This window comes from Pollachius pollachius, assembly GCF_949987615.1.
Source record: "Pollachius pollachius genome assembly, chromosome: 18".
NCBI lineage: Eukaryota > Metazoa > Chordata > Actinopteri > Gadiformes > Gadidae > Pollachius > Pollachius pollachius.
In genome coordinates, this window is record NC_136951.1 from 3464828 (window position 1) to 3485223 (window position 20396).

A 20396-nucleotide genomic window follows, 5' to 3' on the forward strand; every position below is an offset into this window, starting at 1 on the left:
GAAGCAGGGGGACCCCTTTAAGGAGTGCACACCTCTGCGTCACTTCCGTAAACAAGAAGCAGCTGGCTTACATTCTAACGCTGGTTCTTCTAACCAATATCTGAATTAAATGGGCTGAAAATCGGATCAATCTGTCCAGCGCAAAGTGGACTTATTTTTATCCATATCCAAATCAAATAGATCTTGATCTGTTAAAATAGCTGTATATATATATATATATAGAATAGGTTGATAGTAAATGACGATACAATGTAATACGTTACTGTTATAAAACAGCATTATCGTGTTTCTTAAATAATCTAATAAATAACAAGAAAGCGGAGTAGTCGGCTTAGTTCGGTGGTGGTCCGCCTCATTAGAGCTCTACGAGGGGTGTCTGCTCCAAGGTCTGGTCGGCCCCTCGTCCGCCGGGTCTCCTGACCCACCAGGCGCGCAGTGGGTCGTCTGTTTACTGGAGGATAGGCAATACAGAGCATGATGTGACAGCTCGTTCTGATGATTCATATGGACCCATCATTATCCATACTCAGTTATAATAAAAACACCACTATCTTGGTAACGGTAGTGAGCAGGCAGGCCGCGGTAGTTCAGAGCTGTCGGTGTACAGCTGTAAAGGTGGAGGCGATTGTTCAGATTTAGCAAGGTCTCTTATCAGCGCTAGTGTCGGTCTGGTTTAAAGGTCTGATATCAGCCAGTGTAGGACAGCGATGGTTGTTTTATCTGCTGTTTATGTTGTTAACTGTGATAGGATCTTAGTTCGTTGCTGGTCTTAAACGCCCGATTAAATGTAAATATGTTCGAACAAGACATTTGTCCACACCTGGATTCAATTGGAGAGATAACAAAGGACGAACTTCTTCAGAGATCCCAGGTGGGTTTATTTTTGGATTTCACGATTTCAAACCGATCGTTTGTCCCTCCAGTGGTCCGGTTCGAGTGATGCTCTAGCCCTTATCGTCATCGACCGAAGCGGCTGCAATAAGACGGGACACCTGCTACATGTGGTTGCTTTGGTTAATATTCCATCCTCCTCTTTTCTCCCTTCATTGTTTTTGTAGGGAACCTGCCAATCATGTGGAGCAGTAGGGCCAAACCTATGGGCCTGTCTACAGGTAGGAGAGAATTCAATCATTAACAACTGGTAATTGTACACATTATCTAAAGTTTCTGGGCTTTGGGTTATAGCTCACAACCCAGTCTTAAAAGTGTAAAGAACATTGTTTGACTTAATAATTGTCAGTTACTTGCTTACCTTGTTATGAACTCATCACACATGGTTCTTCACAGAGCGACTGTCCATACGTGGGCTGCGGGGAATCCTACTGTGATCACAGCACTCTACATGCACAGGTGATATTGTCAAATCCCTCCAATTTCTAGTAATTCATTGCATTAAATGGTTGTGAGACTGGATGGGGTGGGCAGGATAGTTTAGTTGCTAAGGTGTTTGACTCCCAGCAGAAAGGTGATGGGATCAACCAACCCCCTCCCATCCCTCATGTCCTCTTCCTCAAGTACCATTCCAAGGAGAGCTCAATGACTGGATGTGTTCTATGTGCATATAAATGAACTCCTCAGGCCAAGAAGCACAACCTGACGGTCAACCTGACGACCTTCAGGGTGTGGTGCTATGTGTGTGAGAGGGAGGTGTTTCTGGAGCAGAGGCCTGCCATGGGGCCTGCTGTAGCGCAACACTGTCGATCCACAGAGCAGGTACAGCCCCACCTCCACTGGCTTTAGTCCAGCACACCTTCTACTGCTTTGGGGACAAAAAATGTTTTCCATTTATATTTCTTGAAGGGGAAGCTTTTTGTGTTAACGTGTGAAAACTCATCTTCCCAGGTTGCAACACATCATTCAGCATGTCAGCATTCGTTTAAAGCAGTGCCCATCGCTGTGGCCGAAGACGATGGCTCCGAGTCAGAAGAGGATGAGCTCAAACCCAGAGGTAGAGCACACATCTTTGTAAACCTGCAGCTCTTATAACACTTTATTTTTCACTGCTTGACTTTAGGCTCTGGGTGCCTCCAGGTGAAACCAATCAGCAGACAGACCATGCACACATTCTGCCAGTCCCAATCATTCAATGGAGACTGCTGTTTACTCACACACACAAGAGAGCGGGGGTTATACAAACCAAGTAGCATTTTTTTTTATTTTTGTTGCTGTCCAAACAAAGACAACTTTACACCATTCAAAATACCAACTTACGTTTATTTGAGACAAATAAAGACGAAATAGACAATAGACAAAATGAAAACCTTGCAATACCCTCTAGGGCGTATCTGGTGGATTTCATTATCACATTATTTTACGTCTTTATGCTACTTGTTTTTTACAGGATTAACTGGAATGAAAAATATAGGAAACTCCTGCTATATGAATGCTGCTCTTCAAGCATTATCCAACTGGTGAGGTCACTTTCTACATTTACAGTAGCCATGACTCGTGTGCGCTATGTTTATCTCTAGTAGCCATGACTCTAGTGGCTATGTTTGTCATCTACAGTAACCATGACCCTAGTGTGTGCTATGTTTATCATCTACAGTAACCATGACTCTGGTGTGTGCCATGTTTGTCATCTACAGTTACCATGACTAGTGTCTATGTTTATCATCTACAGTAGCCATGACTCTGGTGTGTGCCATGTTTATCATCTACAGTAACCATGACTAGTGTCTATGTTTATCATCTACGGTAACCATGACCCTAGTGTGTGCCATGTTTATCATCTACAGTAACTATGACTAGTGTGTGCCATGTTTATCATCTACAGTAACCATGACTAATGTCTATGTTTATCATCTACAGTAACCATGTCTCTAGTGTGTGCTATGTTTATCATCTACAGTATCCATGTCTCTAGTGTGTGCTATGTTTATCATCTACAGTAGCCATGACTCTGGTGTGTGCCATGTTTATCATCTACAGTAACCATGTCTCTAGTGTGTGCTATGTTTAACATCTACAGTAACCATGACTCTAGTGTGTGCAATGTTTATCCATTAGATCCAACGTCCGTCAGCTGAAATGGTCTTTCCTTCCTTCTTCCTCAGTCCCCCTCTCACGCAGTTCTTTCTGGACTGTAGCGGTCTCGTCCGAACTGACAAGAAGCCAGCTCTTTGTAAGAGCTACTACAAACTTATCTCTGAACTCTGGCATAAGAAACGGTAATGTATAGTTTAAACCTGAAGTTACAACGCCACTGTCTAGGGGTAGTGGGGGAGGTAACAATGTTAAAAGATAATGATCGATGAGCAAGTTGTGGGTGACCAATAAAGGACCGGAAACAACATGATGGTGAACATGGGTTTACTGGGGCACTGGTGAACATAAGACATAAAAGCTTATATTTAGATTCGCATTTCGGGGATCTAGCAGATGTTTTTATCCAAAGTGACTTACAACCATTCATTCAAACATCCATACACAGACGGCGTTGTCCCTGTCTTATTCAGGGAAAACTCAACACTCGGATAGGAGGAGCCGGGGATCGAACTAGCAACCTTCCGGCTACATGTCAAATCGCTCTACCTCCTGAGTTACTGCATTATATTTATATGATACCAAAGGATCTGGCAATCCTATCAACCTCTCACTAGTGAACACAATCAGGGTTACCCTCGGCAGACCAAAGAGAGAGAGTTAGCAAAAGAGGCTTTTAAATATGTGGCAGGCCTCCTCTGGCTGGGAACTGGCGAGATGATTGGTGGAACCGGAGGAGCTGGTGGGTAGAGGTGTGATGATGATAAATGTGGTTAACTGCCTGGCAGCTGCACATAACAAGACAGCAACACACAGACAGTGGCCGTAACGCCTTATCTTTTTAAATGGAAGAATGAGTTTATCTACATGTTTCATGATATTCCATATGTGCCAAACTCCTGATCAATTCAAATATTATCTCTCTTTGGCTTCCAGACCCAGTTATGTCGTCCCTACCAGTTTGTCCCATGGCATCAAACTGGTCAACCCAATGTTCCGTGGTTATGCCCAGCAGGTACAGCCTGATCATTATTTAGTCTTGTCTTGTGTCCACGAATTTCTTGTTCAATATTGTACTACAATTTTGGTATGCTCAATACTAGGAACATCCAAACAATTACATGTTGAGGGGGATGACCTGATTGGTCAAGGCAGGATAACGATAGAAGTGAATGGAAAGTAATGGACAGGATGACGGCGAGACAACCAGTGTTCTATGTGAGTCCCTGGGGTGGTGACTGGATCCTCTGCCCTCCACAGGACACCCAGGAGTTCCTGCGCTGCCTGATGGACCAGCTCCACGAGGAGCTGAAGGAGCCGCTGTCAGAGAGCCGTGGGGCCGCCGACGAGGGCGGCGACGACCCCAGCGACCACAGGGACCCCGGCAGCGCCGAGCGCCCCCCTTCGGAGGACGAGTTCCTGTCCTGCGACTCGGGCTCCAGCAGCGACCGCGGCGAGGGCGGGAGCCCGGGGGGCCCGGACGACCCCGATGGGGGGCGGGCCCCGGCGGCGGGCGGACTGATCTCGGTGAAGGAGCGGCTGAAGGAGAGGAGGGTCTCTGGGGCCCCGCTGCGGGGGGGCTCCCAGGAGATGGACGAGGACGCCGACGTGGACACGGCGGCGGAGCTGCGGTGGGAGGCCCTCGGGGCGGAGGCTCCCGAGGCGGGGCCCGGCACCCAGGAGCCGGGGTCTTTGGGGACGGCCGAGGTCCAGAGCCAGGAGGAAAAGCAGCCTGAGGGCAGCGCAGAGCAGACACACCGCAGCAGCACGGCAGGTAACACAACGCACACACAGGAGGATAAAGACCACGATAAAGCAGGTGGATCCTCCTCACTAGGGGCTTTACTGTAAGCCACCCAGCTCAGGGGGATGAGAGGCCCCTGGCAGCAAATGGGCAAGGGCTCCCAAACACTGAAGGCCATAGAGCAGTGCAGCACTTTGAGAAGAACAACACAACACATCGTGGTGGCATTAGGCTCACGAGGTAGAGCGGGTTGGCTGGTAAGCAGAAGTTTGCTAGTTCGATCCCCGGCTTCTCTGAGTGTCGAGGTGTCCCTGAGCAAGACAGCTCACCCTCACTGCTCCTGACGAGCTGGCTGTGGCCCTGCATGGTTGACAACGCCATCGGTGTTTGAATATGTGCTTGAATATTGTAAAGTGCTTTGAGTGCCCACTGGTTAAAAAAGTGCTGTATAAATGCAGTCAATTTACCATTTACCATTGTCGGTATACTATTACAACCACTGTGTACACATATAGTCATTTTCCATTATAAGGGCACTCAATAACAATGGCAATTAATAATGAATATACACGTGCATTAGTGTTGGTCTTCCATCCATAACGCTTTTAATGGATAGAATGGAGTTAACTTTTATTGTATCACTTGTTGTAGTTGTACTGTAGTGTTTTTGCAAAATAATGCTACTGCATTGCCTCAACTAGATCAATATATTGATCAAAATCAATGCTGCATTGTTTTACACAACCCTACACCCTTTGACTTACGTATGAGGCCCGACCATATCAAGGCGTATCTGTATAGATTGGCTTTGTGGTGCATTATGAACCATGTTGAATCAACCATTACCCTGCCAGTAGCTCCAGTCACATATCCTGCTCCAACGTCTCCTCTCTGCCAGCAGGCCGTCTTCCAGAGCCAAACAACGAGACGTTGATACCACAGAACCCGTCCCAACCCAGCAGCCCCGTACGCACCCTGCAGGACCTGCACCCCAAGGTGTCCTGTAGCCCCCCTTGCGCCAGCCCCCTCCACTCGGCCTACTCCTTCAAGAAAGGTCTGCAAACTGATTCAAGCTGGACATGTTGATGGGTCTTATCCAGTTATTGACCTCCAAAGTACTGTCCCCTCTCTCCCACCAGCCCCCGTTGCATCCCTAGCTGCCTGACGTTTACAGCAGGTCCTTTATCCAGGTCGACCTGCCGCTGAAGCGCACAACACACCTGCTGCCACTGCCAACAACAGAAAACTAAAAACTGTCCAGTGCAGCTATAGAAATGAGAAAGACATGTTTTTGTGCATAATAGTGTGTGTATTACCTCTTCTAATCCTCCCTCATACTGCCCCACTGCTCCTGGCGGGTTCTCCTCCTCAGCCCAGCTGCTGTTCGGGGGGAGGAAGAGGAAACAGTCCCGGTACCGCAGTGTCATCTCTGACATCTTCGACGGCTCCATCCTCAGTCTGGTCCAGTGTCTGACGTGTGACAGGGTGAGGTTCTCAGTCTGGCCCAGTGTCTAACGTGTGACAGGGTGAGGTTCTCAGTCTGGTCCAGTGTCTGACGTGTGACAGGGTGAGGTTCTCAGTCTGGCCCAGTGTCTGACGTGTGACAGGGTGAGGTTCTCAGTCTGGTCCAGTGTCTGACGTGTGACAGGGTGAGGTTCTTAGTCTGGTCCAGTGTCTGACGTGTGACAGGGTGAGGTTCTCAGTCTGGTCCAGTGTGTGACAGGGTGAGGTTCTCAGTCTGGTCCAGTGTCTGACGTGTGACAGGGTGAGGTTCTCAATCTGGTCCAGTGTCTGACATGTGACAGGGTGAGGTTCTCAGTCTGGTCCAGTGTTTGACGTGTGACAGGATTCTAGTTCAGTTACTTCACCACCAGGGGGAGCGGTGAGCTACTGGTACATTTCTTTAGGCCTGATCATATGTTACTATTACTGATCATGTGTTCTGATTCTTAAGAATGACCTGTACTCTGCTGGGCCAGCCCACCTCTCACCTGGGATTAATCATTTAAAAATAATATTTGTTATCTTATCTCAATTATTTTTATATGCAATCAAATATATTTTTGAAGTAGAATATAAATGCCATGGATAGTACTGATCTCCATAAAATGGAACGGAGCTCACGCCTACACGCCACTAACTCCACCCACTGAACCTTAAAATCAAAAGTGTCACTCAAATCTCTGACTCTAGTCTTCATCTGTCTCTTCATCCACAGGTTTCAACAACAGTGGAAACATTTCAGGACCTCTCCCTCCCCATCCCGGGCAAAGAAGACCTGGCCAAGCTGCACTCCTCCATCCACCAGAACCTTCCGGCCAAGCCCCAGGCCCTGTTCTCAGACGGCCCCCAGGGCTGGATCCCTTTCATCATGGACTCCATACGCAGGTCAGCTGGTTGCCAGGGGCCAGGGACACTTAGGGGCCAGGGACCCTCAGGGGCCAGGGACCCTCAGGGGCCAGGGACCCTCAGGGGCCAGGGACACTCAGGGTATTCTGACTCACGCCCTCAACCAACATGCATTACCATTTATATTACATTATATCTATCCATCTTATCTATTTATATTATATCTCTTATAAAGCATATCGTAAAATAATCAACAATATTTTCCTAAGCAAGCAGTAATTCGAAGTAGCGGACATGTAGTCTTTTTGCTCATGTATTCAACAGTTAGAAGTTCATTAGCATAATGAACTATGTTTCATACAGGTATGTCTAATATGTTTAAATATGTGGATATAGTGGACTACGGACATGGCGATCGAACCCAGAACCTCTCACCTGGGAGTCCAACATATGAGTCCAACACATCCAACACACGTTTATAACATGCCATAAGTTAAATATTATGCATACATTTTAGAGGAGTTAATGGATGATGTTCAGCAACGCTTATGCTGGCAGAAGAGTGACTTTGTAGTGGTGTGTGTGCAGTGTTTCTGAGGCTGTCTGTGCTGTGGTCAGGTCTTTGTAGTGGTGTGTGTGTGCAGTGTTTCTGAGGCTGTCTGTGCTGTGGTCAGGTCTTTGTAGTGGTGTGTGTGTGCAGTGTTTCTGAGGCTGTCTGTGCTGTGGTCAGGTCTTTGTAGTGGTGTGTGTGCAGTGTTTCTGAGGCTGTCTGTGCTGTGGTCAGGTCTTTGTAGTGGTGTGTGTGCAGTGTTTCTGAGGCTGTCTGTGCTGTGGTCAGGTCTTTGTAGTGGTGTGTGTGCAGTGTTTCTGAGGCTGTCTGTGCTGTGGTCAGGTCTTTGTAGTGGTGTGTGTGCAGTGTTTCTGAGGCTGTCTGTGCTGTGGTCAGGTCTTTGTAGTGGTGTGTGTGCAGTGTTTCTGAGGCTGTCTGTGCTGTGGTCAGGTCTTTGTAGTGGTGTGTGTGCAGTGTTTCTGAGGCTGTCTGTGCTGTGGTCAGGTCTTTGTAGTGGTGTGTGTGCAGTGTTTCTGAGGCTGTCTGTGCTGTGGTCAGGTCTTTGTAGTGGTGTGTGTGCAGTGTTTCTGAGGCTGTCTGTGCTGTGGTCAGGTCTTTGTAGTGGTGTGTGTGCAGTGTTTCTGAGGCTGTCTGTGCTGTGGTCAGGTCTTTGTAGTGGTGTGTGTGCAGTGTTTCTGAGGCTGTCTGTGCTGTGGTCAGGTCTTTGTAGTGGTGTGTGTGCAGTGTTTCTGAGGCTGTCTGTGCTGTGGTCAGGTCTTTGTAGTGGTGTGTGTGCAGTGTTTCTGAGGCTGTCTGTGCTGTGGTCAGGTCTTTGTAGTGGTGTGTGTGCAGTGTTTCTGAGGCTGTCTGTGCTGTGGTCAGGTCTTTGTAGTGGTGTGTGTGCAGTGTTTCTGAGGCTGTCTGTGCTGTGGTCAGGTCTTTGTAGTGGTGTGTGTGCAGTGTTTCTGAGGCTGTCTGTGCTGTGGTCAGGTCTTTGTAGTGGTGTGTGTGCAGTGTTTCTGAGGCTGTCTGTGCTGTGGTCAGGTCTTTGTAGTGGTGTGTGTGCAGTGTTTCTGAGGCTGTCTGTGCTGTGGTCAGGTCTTTGTAGTGGTGTGTGTGCAGTGTTTCTGAGGCTGTCTGTGCTGTGGTCAGGTCTTTGTAGTGGTGTGAGTGCAGTGTTTCTGAGGCTGTCTGTGCTGTGGTCAGGTCTTTGTATTGGTGTGTGTGCAGTGTTTCTGAGGCTGTCTGTGCTGTGGTCAGGTCTTTGTAGTGGTGTGTGTGCAGTGTTTCTGAGGCTGTCTGTGCTGTGGTCAGTTATTTGTAGTGGTGTGTCTGCAGTGTTTCTGAGTATGTCTCTGTGCTGGGGTCAGGTTGGTGGTGTCCTGTACCCCCACCTGGTTCTGGGGGCCCCTGGTCACCCTGGAGGACTGCCTGGCAGCATTCTTTGCTGCTGATGAACTGAAAGGTAAATCCAAGTGTAATGCAGGATTTAAAGTCCTACTATTTCCATTCAAGTCATCACAAAAACATGGGGTTGGGTTTAAGTTTCTTATTGTATTTGCAGGAGACAACATGTACAGCTGTGAGCGATGTAAAAAGTGAGTAAATATGGACGAAGATGTGCGAAGAGGTTGGATATAGAACTGATTTAAGAACACAAACATTACAGAATTGCATGGAAAACATAAACAACACAAAAAAAACACAAATGCTTATACTACTTTTAGCAAAAATTCCATACAAACTGATCCAAAACAGTATTCATTGAAAGGTAATAAATATTCAATTAGGTTTTAATAATATAACTTTTCTTTCTTCATTGCAGGTTGCGGAATGGTGTGAAATATTGTAAAGTGCTTAGCCTTCCAGAGGTGAATGACTTGTCATTACCTTCTCAATAGTCTTGTCTCACTGATGTTGATCTACATCAAGCAACCATCTTCTGTCCCTCGTAGATCCTGTGCGTCCACCTGAAGCGCTTTCGACACGAGGTCATGTATTCCTTCAAGATAGGCAGCCATGTGGCCTTCCCCTTGGAGGGGCTGGACCTGCGCCCCTTCCTGGCCAAGGACAGCCCCTCCCACATCACCACCTACGACCTGCTTTCCGTCATCTGTCACCATGGCACCGCAGGAAGTATGTGCACACGTCTCCTACGTCTATTACCATATACAAGCTAACAGTGATCTCGCCATCTGTTGGGCAGCAGTTTACATTTGTTCTTTCTTGTACTTAACGGTGCATAACCTTTAACCACTCACTCACTCTTCATCCGCTTATCCGGGGTCGGTTGTGGGGGCAGCAGCTCTAGCAGGGGTGCCCAGACATTCCCGGGCCACATTGACCAGCTTTGACGGGGGGATCCCGAGGAGTTCCCAGGCCAGTGTGGAGATATAATCTCTCCACCTAGTCCTGGGTCTTTCCTGAGGCCTCCTCCCCGCTGGACGTGCCTGGAACACTTCCCTAGGGAGGCGCCCACTGGGCATCCTGACCAGATGAACCACCTCAACTGACTCCTTTCTAGAGAGGAGCAGCAGCTCTCATCGGCGTTCCTCACGGATGGCTGAGCTTCTCACCCTATGTCTAAGGGGGACGCCAGCCACCCTCCTGAGAAAGCCCATCTCGGCCGCTTGCACCCGTCCTCATCACCCATCCCTCATGACCATAAGTGAGGGTAGGAACGAAGATCGGCCGGTAGACCGAGAGCTTTGCGTTCCGGCTCGGCTCTCTTTTCGACACAAAGGTGCGGTAAAGCGAACGCAATACCGCCCCCGCTGCTCCGACTCTCCGGCCAATCTCACGCTCCATTGTATCCTCACTAGCGAACAAGACAAGAGGGACTTGAAGTCCTTCACATGGGGTGAAGACTAATTTCCTACCCGGAGTAGGCAATCCAACGGTTTCTGGCTGAGAGTCATGGCCTCAGATTTAGAGGTGCTGATCCTTCACACTTCACTCGGCTGATGAAAAAATTAAAAATAAAAAATCTTTCTCCGGGAAGGGTCTCTCCTCCAGGGTCTTGGCGGGTAGGATTTGCGTCTCCATTACAACCGGGCTACCCACCTTTAACTGATGACACGCTCGTCTTCAGTCAGTGACACAACAATGGACAAACTAATTGTAGCCGATTGAGTTTTAAATAAAAGCATATGGTAAAATATGATTTGTTCAAGAGACATTTAATATATTTAGGTTGTGTCAGACAGACGGAACACAAATATTCTCCAGTTTTGGCTACTTATTGTCAATAGCTCATTAAGAGCTGATTTCTTTTAGATTAGCTGAAAAATGTTTCACACATATTTCCCACACAAAGCACCCTCTGGGGCTGCAGGTGGACGCTACATGATGTACTGTCGGACCTGTCTGTCTCTACTGTCTGACCTGTCTGTGGTCCTGAAGGTGGACACTACATAGCGTACTGTCTGACCTGTCTGTCTCCACTGTCTGACCTGTCGGTCTCTACAGTCTGACCTGTCTGTCTCTGCAGATGGACACTACATAGCGTACTGTTTGACCTGTCTGTCTCTACTGTCTGACCTGTCTGTGGTGCTGAAGGTGGACACTACATAGCGTACCGTTTGACCTGTCTGTCTCTACTGTCTGACCTGTCTGTGGTGCTGAAGGTGGACACTACATAGCGTACTGTTTGACCTGTCTGTCTCCACTGTCTGACCTGTCTGTCTCTACAGTCTGACCTGTCTGTCTCTGCAGATGGACACTACATAGCGTACTGTTTGACCTGTCTGTCTCTACTGTCTGACCTGTCTGTCTCTGCAGGTTGACACTACATAGCGTACCATTTGACCTGTCTGTCTCTTCTGTCTGACCTGTCTGTGGTGCTGCAGGTGGACACTACATAGCGTACTGTTTGACCTGTCTGTCTCTACTGTCTGACCTGTCTGTCTCTGCAGGTTGACACTACATAGCGTACCGTTTGACCTGTCTGTCTCTACTGTCTGACCTGTCTGTGGTGCTGCAGGTGGACACTACATAGCGTACTGTCAGAACGTGATCAACGGCCAGTGGTACGAGTTTGACGACCAGTACGTGACGGAGGTCCATGAGACAGTGGTGCAGAGCTCCGAGGCCTACGTGCTGTTCTACAGGTCTGGGAGAGCATCGAGAAACACGCTGCTTATACTTCAAGAAAGCTCATTATCCTATCATATAAATCAATTCACGCAGATGCTATAGAGCTGCCGGGGATTCAGTTGAGTTAAATGGATATGAGATACAGGAGGGGAATGGGGTTCTAGTTTGGGTTAACAAACTTGTGATAACTAGCATAGCTTATGGTGTGTGTGTGTGTGTGTGTGTGTGTGTGTGTGTGTGTGTGTGTGTGTGTGTGTGTGTGTGTGTGGTCACCGTGCGTGTGTGTACATGTAGAAAGAGCAGTGAGGAGTCTCTGCGGGAGAGACAGAGGGTGGTGGCCCTGGCCAACATGGAGGAGCCCAGCCTGTTGCACTTCTACATCTCCAGGGAGTGGCTGAACAAGTTCAACACCTTCACCGAGCCGGGCCCCATCAGCAACCACACCTTCCTCTGTCAGCACGGGGGTCAGTGCTGGCCCCGTTACTACAACTATTACTCCATAGTGTCATTTATTGTCTTTGAATGGTATTGTATCTTCATGAGATGACGATATGGACGTACTTGATTATAGAAAGGTTTGGTCCAAGTGAATTACAATGAGTGCCCTCAGAATGATCCTAAGGAGGTTTGAAATTTTAGCTATGGAGAAAAATCTGATACTGTACTTTAAATTGCCATATATATGCAAAAAGCATATTTTGATTTCCTAAGCATGATATGATATTTCTTCATATTGTGTAAACTTCCCAATGATTATTGTGGGACTACATTTGTCCACTCCACCCAGCCCAGTTCATATCCAAGGTTTTAGCAGACGACATGTCAGACTACAGACTGGTAAGTCTCTATACAAATGTACACATTAATGCATGAACATGATCATATATTTTTTCTATTTGTGTTCAGGAATCCCGCCTCATAAGTACCAGTACATTGACGACCTGGTTGTGATGCTTCCCCAGAACGTTTGGGAGTACCTGTACAACAGGTGAGCCCTCAAAAACTATCCGCTGTCATTAAGTCACGTGTTGATTTTCTTTTAAGGCTTGATGTCTATGGTCCTGAACATCAGGAATAGTGACTTACACTATTTAAAAAGATGAAATGATCTTCTCTTTGGATGTTCTCCTTTCTGTCTGACTGTATCATTACTTCCTCCTCAGCTTCGGAGGCGGCCCGGCCGTGAACCATCTCTACATGTGTGCCATCTGCCAGGTGGCGATAGAAGCTCTGGCCAAACGCCGCAAAGTGGAAGTGGAGACATTCATCAAGGTAGGGAGAAGCTGCTGAAGTGTCAGTGTACGGTCGTTCTTGTTATGTAACCAATCACCTCTGGGGTTTTCTGTCTGCAGCTCAACAAAGAGTTCCAGGCGGAGGAGGCCCCCAGTGTGATCCTGTGCATCAGCATGCAGTGGTTCAGAGAGTGGGAGAGCTTTGTGAAGGGCAAAGATAACGGTACGAATCCCAGAGAACACACAGTGGAGTGAGTGGCTCCCCCTTGTGGACGGATGTAACACACTCTATGACTGTGTCCTTAGAGCCTCCCGGCCCCATCGACAACAGTAAGATCGGCCTCATGAAGGGAGGACACATACAGCTCAAACAAGGTGAGTCTGCAGTGTGGGAGCACTGTTGAGCTGCTTGGTCAACTCGCTGGTTCTCCTGGTTGACTAAAGCCTCGAGCATCATCTAACCCCAACCGTTGATCCCACCGGATCAGCCTCATAGTTAGGAGAGGTAATTCTATATTTTTCAGATGGTTCAAATTTTATACTTATTATCATTTGTATTTTTATAAAGTCAATTAGTATGACAAACCACAGGAACGGAACGGAACACATCTCACTCCAATGGCTTTGTCCGATCAGAGGCTCAGAGTCCTCCAGGCTGGAGCCTTGGCTAACCAGAGTCCTCCCGGCTGGAGACTTGTTTAACCAGAGTCCTCCAGGCTGGAGCCTTGGTTAACCAGAGTCCTCCAGGCTGGAGCCTTTTTTAACCAGAGTCCTCCAGGCTGGAGCCTTGTTTAACCAGAGTCCTCCAGGCTGGAGCCTTGTTTAACCAGAGTCCTCCAGGCTGGAGCCTTGTTTAACCAGAGTCCTCCAGGCTGGAGCCTTGGTTAACCAGAGTCCTCCAGGCTGGAGCCTTGTTTAACCAGAGTCCTCCAGGCTGGAGCCTTGTTTAACCAGAGTCCTCCAGGCTGGAGCCTTGATTAACCAGAGTCCTCCAGGCTGGAGCCTTGATTAACCAGAGTCCTCCAGGCTGGAGCCTTGATTAACCAGAGTCCTCCAGGCTGGAGCCTTGTTTAACCAGAGTCCTCCAGGCTGGAGCCTTTTTTAACCAAAATCCTCCAGGCTGGAGCCTTGTTTAACCAGAGTCCTCCAGGCTGGAGCCTTGTTTAACCAGAGTCCTCCAGGCTGGAGCCTTGTTTAACCAGAGTCCTCCAGGCTGGAGTCTTGTTTAACCAGAGTCCTCCAGGCTGGATCTCTGTGTTGTAAGCTCGTGTCTGGGTGATGCTGTTTCCACCCAAGGTGCGGACTATGGGCAGATCTCTGAGGAGACCTGGCTGTACCTGTTGGGGCTCTATGGCGGGGGGCCGGAGATCGCGGTGAGGCAGACGGTGGCCCCCGTAGGTCAGGACACGCAGCAGCGGGAGAGGAAGATTGAGGCGGAGACCAGATCTCTTTAAGGTGAGACAGATGAGCTTAAAGACTGGCTTCCCCTAACCTTTGTACCTTATATCCTGAACACTGTTCAATGTTTTCTGACACACACACACACACACACGCACGCACGCACGCACGCACGCACGCACGCACGCACGCGCGCGCGCGCGCACGCGCGCGCGCGCGCGCGCACACACACATTTACATTTAGGGCATTTAGCAGACCCTTTCATCCAAAGTGACTTACAATAAGTACATTTAACATAAGAAGGTGAAATCGCTGTCGGTACAGTAAGGATATTCATAGAACCAAGTGGCAAGCACTGACAATCGCTAGGTTAACCCATTCCCGTGTACAACAAAGCTAGCTTGGATAAGATGTGATAAATGATGATTTTTAAGTGCCAGGACGTACGACATACAAGTGCGTAGGAGGGGGTAACTATTGTCGTGGCAATTCCTTTACCAGATATTGCGTCTAAGACAGATGAGATTTCCAAACGCAAAAAGCACGTGATACCTGTGGACAATTATGGTCAAATATATTTGGAATAATAGTACAAACAACGATACATCAAAACATGCATCAACAAACAATAGAATAGGCATACAATAAAAAAATCCGAGGCCTAAGATGGGAGTTCGCCCTGCGTCTCTCTAAAGCACGTATGTCAATATCAAGGCCCGCGGCCCAGACATGGCCCTCCGCGACTTTTAATCTGGCCCGCCAATAAATTCTGACAATCAATCTAATGTGGCCCGTGCGCTGATGTTTAAATTTACGTCCATGACAATACAACATTGAAACACAGGAGGCGCTGCAGCGCTCCGCCGCCATGCTCCACTCCCGCGCTCCACTCTCACACTCTCACGCAGAGACAATACAAACAACGTAAATGCTATCTGCCTTTCCAAAATAGGTAGGTAGGTAGCTAGCTAGCATTAACAATGGCCCAAAAAAGAAAAGTGGACAATGAATATCGACAATTTCAAGAAAGATGGGAAACAGAATATTTATTTTGTGAATTAAAAAAAGCCAATGTGTCCGTATGTCAAGAGGCATTGGCAGTTTTCAAAGAGTATAAGCTTCGGAGGCATTTCGAAACGAAGCATGAGCATTATGGAAACATGGACATGGAACAGCGGCTGCAAAAAGTCACAGAATTAAAATGCAACCTTCAACAACAGCAAAACATGTTTACTCGCATCAACAGTCAGTCTGAGGGAGCTGTGAAGGCAAGCTTTATAATAGCGGAGGAAATAGCAAGAGCATGAAAGCCGTTCACAGAGGGAGAGTTTATTAAAAATTGCATTGAAAAGGTATGCGATGTTGTATGCCCCGACAAGAAGCAGGCATTTGCAGATATCAGCCTCTCCCGAAATACCGTGGCTAGTCGGGTGGATGAGCTGGCCTCCGACTTACAGATCCGGCTAAAAACTAAAGCCAAGGAATTTGTTTCGTATTTGTTGGCTGCAGATGAGAGTACAGACAGGAAGGACACTGCCCAGCTTTCCATATTCATCCGGGGGGTGGATGCTCAGTTTTCCGTCGCTGAGGAACTTTTGGATTTAAAATCGATTCAAGGGACAACTACAAACAAATTTTCACACAAGTGGAACGGTGCGTCAACCAATCAGAATTGCAGTGGAATAAACTTGTTGAGCTGACAACGGATGGTGCACCTGCGATGTGCGGGGAGGTCCGTGGTTTGGTTGGTTTGGTTCGAGAGAAGATGGGGCACACGGGAGGAAACTTGACAGCCTTCCGCTGCATCATCCACCAGGAAGCCCTCTGTGGAAAGGTGTTGGGCATGGGACATGTAATGACAGTTGTAACCAAAACGGTGAACTTTATTCGTTCACGGGGCTTGAATCACCGGCATTTCAGGGCACTTTTAGAGGAGGAAAACTCTGTACGAGGATGTGCCATACCACACGGAGGTGCGCTGGTTGAGTCGGGGGAAAGTGTTGCGAAGATTTTATGACATCCGCGTTGAGATCGCTCGTTTCATGGAAAGCAAACAAAAGGTCATCCCCGAGCTTGAGGATGAAAAGTGGCTGAGCGACATGCTAAAACCAAAAAACATACAACCAAAAGCCTTTGTTAACAAGAGGGTAATCTATTGATTGAAGCTTCTCAAGAAGTCATGGATTGGGGTTTGCGGCCGTGCCTTATCAGTTGGAACACTGGCCTGTAGTGGTGGAGCTCCTTCCACCACTACGGTGCCAAAACAGAGAAGAGTTGTGACTGATGATCAACCTTTGCTTGCTCTTGCGATGGCGGTACCAGATGTCCAGCTGAGGTAGTTGAGCGTAGCGCTCAAGCTGGGGTGTGTGGTTAGACCAACGCTTGGGGGTCGTCAGGGGCATTTCCATTGACCGCCTTGTAGGCCAGTAGCATCCTCGTGAATCTGATATGATCTACTACAGGGTGCCAGTTGAGGTCCCGGAAAAGGGGGGTTACATGGAAAGGGATCTGCAAAGGTTAAATCATGCAGGCCGGGAGTCCAGCCAGGAGCAAGTTGCAGTAGTCGAGGCGGGAGATGACTCGGAGATGCGGGAGATGGCTTGGACCAGGAGCTGAGCTGCTTCCCTTGGAAGGAAGGGCCACAAGCACACGCACACAGACACAGACACACACACACACACACACACACACACACACACAGTTTGACATCATCCACATTTACTGGAAACCTTGGCGATAATGGATTCTGGAGACACATGTTTTCCTCTACCATTGTTAGCGTGGTCAACCACACATGCTTCTCATAAATAGAGGAAAAACACAGTCATGCATGGGAGCAGAAACAACAGTAGATATTCACTATGTTCCCGCAATACTTTGTGGTAAAGTACTGGGTATGGTATTTGATTCCCATTCCTTCTCTGCAGGTATGCTCTCTTCTCCTGGCCCTCACGCGGAGCTGACACATCTGCACCCTGGCACACAGCCAAGTCAGTGAGGTGGGATTAACCAAAGTGCTGTCCTCCTTGCACAAAGCTGTGTCAGTGAGCACTCTGAAGTATAGCACCAATCGTTGCATTGTCTCAAGAAGGCAGAACAAGTTACTGAATGTCTGATATTGGAGTTATGAAAGTGTGCAATGTCATTTCTCATTTGACAAATGTGAATTAGCTATGGTAGCTGTGGTGTTTGGGAGGCAGGATAATGTCCACTAGCCGACAGTCGATGACTTCTAGTTCACAGTCATAGTGTCAGATGATACGGCGCGGTATGCAACATAAGCATAGTCCTGGTAACTTTGTTAGTTTACATTAACTCAATCATTTAACCACCATTATCCACAAACCTCTGACCCAAATGGACTGAAGCCCCCAGAGGGCAAGGTTGAACATTAAAAAGGACCTTAATAGGTCAATGTTGGAGATGCTTTTGGTATTACAGTTCATTTTGTTTCAGTCTGAACTTAGGCTCTATTGTTTACTTGAACATTAAAAATATATTTTGCGTGCAAGATTATTAGAGAGATGAGATATAACAAGATGCTAATTGCATGCAAGTTTAGATTTATTCTCCAGGGAGCATAAATTCAGGGGGTGACCCTGTACTCTGGTAAACACTCAATTAATTAAGTAGTTTAAATTATAGTTAATAATAATAACAAATTGGAGAACAGGGTCAGAAAAACTGTAGACAAAATATTGTTACCGCTGTTCTTTCAATCTGGAGATCTTGTCTTTCTTAAAGGAGACATATTATGGCGTTTTCAGGTAAACATAGTATTTGAGTTCCAGAAAACATGTTTTTGAAGCCGTTTGCTGGATATAGCTTTTACTCCTTTTAGGAAAAAGAATCTCGCCTACCGCTATTCCCCTGTTTCAGTCCCTTCAGAATGCGCTGTTTCTGGTGTCTGCAGCTTTAATGCAAATTAGCTACTGCCCATTGACCAATGAGCTGTCAGACTGAACCACAGCATGGAGGAGAAGGGATTGTTGCCGTTTGCGGACTCCTGGAGCTCTATATCTGTATAATATAATAATAATAATATTATACATGGGTATTTATATAATATATCTAATATCACGGCCAAAAGCTATGTGCGCCTCGGATGAATCATAAAGACTGCGTCTGACGTCTCTTCCACAACAATTAAAGACTCGTAGTGGGGGATATCTCGGCCATGGTTGAGAAGAATTGGGGGAAAGGAACTTTGTCCTTGACTCCGGCGGGTGTCCTCCGGGAGCTGAAAAGTCCGGCGGAGGTAGCTCGGCGGCAGTCCGGCAGCTCAGCTCCGAGAGTACAATCCCTTTCTCCTCCATGTCTCCTCCTCCGGACTGCCGCCGGCAGCTCTGGCGGTGCCGCCGGCAGAGAAAGGTATTGTACTCCCGGAGCTGCTCGTCCGCTGGTCCACTAAATCTTAGCTATGCTCTGATTGGAGGGGGCGCCGAAACTTACTCGCTCGTTTGGTAACTGTAGGCGGGGTACTTTCAGAAATGCATATCTCACTCAAAAAATCATGTACAAACTTTTTTCAAAGTTTGTATGCGTGTTGGAGCACCAGAGACCCAAAACAACACCCCAAATCCCAGGAAAAGTGTTGTTTTCATAATATGTCCCCTTTAACACATTTGTTCGGTTTTAAATAATAACATCAAATCATGTTTGTACATAAGCTATTAATGCATATAAAACAGATATTCTGACTTCCGTAAGCAAATGGCTGTCAAATAGATTGTCATTACTTGATGTTCTGTAAATAAGGAAGATGTATTGTTTTACATTTGATTGAAATGGTCTCTGTAATTTATTTGTTTTGACCAGAGCTCGAATGCACACGGTCAGAGATGGCTGGTGGTTCTTGATGTTGATGAGTAGTTTTTAAAGTGCACAAACAAAAGGTCTGATCATGTACAACATGACAATAAAGGGTCAGTTTCCATTCAAAGTTGGTTCTGATTGGTGAACTTGATTCCACTTATCAGATCTCTGACAAGCAGATATTTAACATGCATACTGAATTATGAATAAATGATAAATAGGAAATGTGTTGTTTGATTGGCATAATTCTTGACCTATTATTTTTCTCATTATTTTGGATGACATGGTTCCACATGAAAATGGCATTGTGTTTGAACCAACATCTTGTATGGTTATGTTTTTCTCAATGTTTCAGACTTTGTGTATTCATTTTAAAAGATGTGAGAGGAAATGATCAAGCATTTTGGAAGGACCACAATGTTGCCATGCCCACAAATGCACAGCCAACACATAGCTATCATCTTCAAAGTAAGCCCATAGCATTCATTTCAGACATTTAAACCTGATTCACATTAAACCCATAAGTACAATCTTTGATATGAGCTATAAAACACGTGAGGTAAGTGACCGAACCTACCCTGAAGAACAGCCAGAAGGATTCTAGCTGGTTTTGCTTAAATCCTTCAAGCAATTATGTTCATAACTTTACACAGTGTTATTCGATGACAGAAGCTTAAGAGCTTAGCTGAGGTAGCTAATCACAGAGTTTATAATCAGGGCGACTAGTAGTACAATGCTATATTGTATTCCAATATAATAATGACAATTATATGCTATCCCATACCACTTTGATGATCCATCCATTATGCATGTCTCTAATGATACTATAGCCTTCCTTTTTCATTGTATACCAGCCGTTTATCATAAACATGTTCCAGTGTCATACACATGAAGGAGTTGGGAATCTTGTTGAAGGATGCACTGGAGGGTGGATGGCAGAAAGCCAGAGGGCTCTCCCTAAGTCACAAGCTGCACTGTAGGTCTGAGCATGTCAGACCTCTCGTGGCTTTCTCCAGGAAGTGGGAAAGCCTAACGGTACTTGTGTTTTTCCGCTTATCCGTAGAGTTCAGTGGAAAATACAGAGTTACACATTATCTTGATTACGGTCTGGAGTCGCTACGCCTCCAGGAGCATCAAAGCAGGCAGGAAGTTGGTGACTAATGTGAGGGTATTTAGTGATAATGGGTAACATGTTCAAAACTGTTTGGCATATTATTTGCCAACCTT

The 20396-nt window shown here is 46.9% G+C and overlaps 1 protein-coding gene across 2 annotated transcripts; it reads left to right on the forward strand.

The window, feature by feature from the left end:
* Window positions 1–65: 65 nt before the first annotated feature.
* On the forward strand, window positions 66–19274 carry usp20 (ubiquitin specific peptidase 20). Of its 2 annotated transcripts, none has more exons than XM_079755684.1 (24): window positions 66–871; window positions 1059–1112; window positions 1288–1350; window positions 1579–1713; window positions 1843–1948; window positions 2342–2411; window positions 3057–3170; window positions 3922–4000; window positions 4246–4759; window positions 5628–5783; window positions 6102–6214; window positions 6948–7117; window positions 8999–9093; window positions 9193–9226; window positions 9454–9499; window positions 9584–9764; window positions 11611–11737; window positions 12018–12187; window positions 12630–12711; window positions 12887–12995; window positions 13076–13178; window positions 13262–13330; window positions 14252–14410; window positions 17282–19274. In XM_079755684.1, the coding sequence occupies exons 1-23, from the start codon at window positions 794–796 to the stop codon at window positions 14407–14409; spliced, it is 2826 nt and encodes a 941-aa protein (XP_079611810.1). In that variant the 5' UTR covers window positions 66–793; the 3' UTR covers window position 14410; window positions 17282–19274. The 2 variants fall into 2 exon arrangements, with proteins under 2 accessions (XP_079611810.1, XP_079611811.1); XM_079755685.1 differs by having other exon boundaries at window positions 5631–5783.
* Window positions 19275–20396: the final 1122 nt, after the last annotated feature.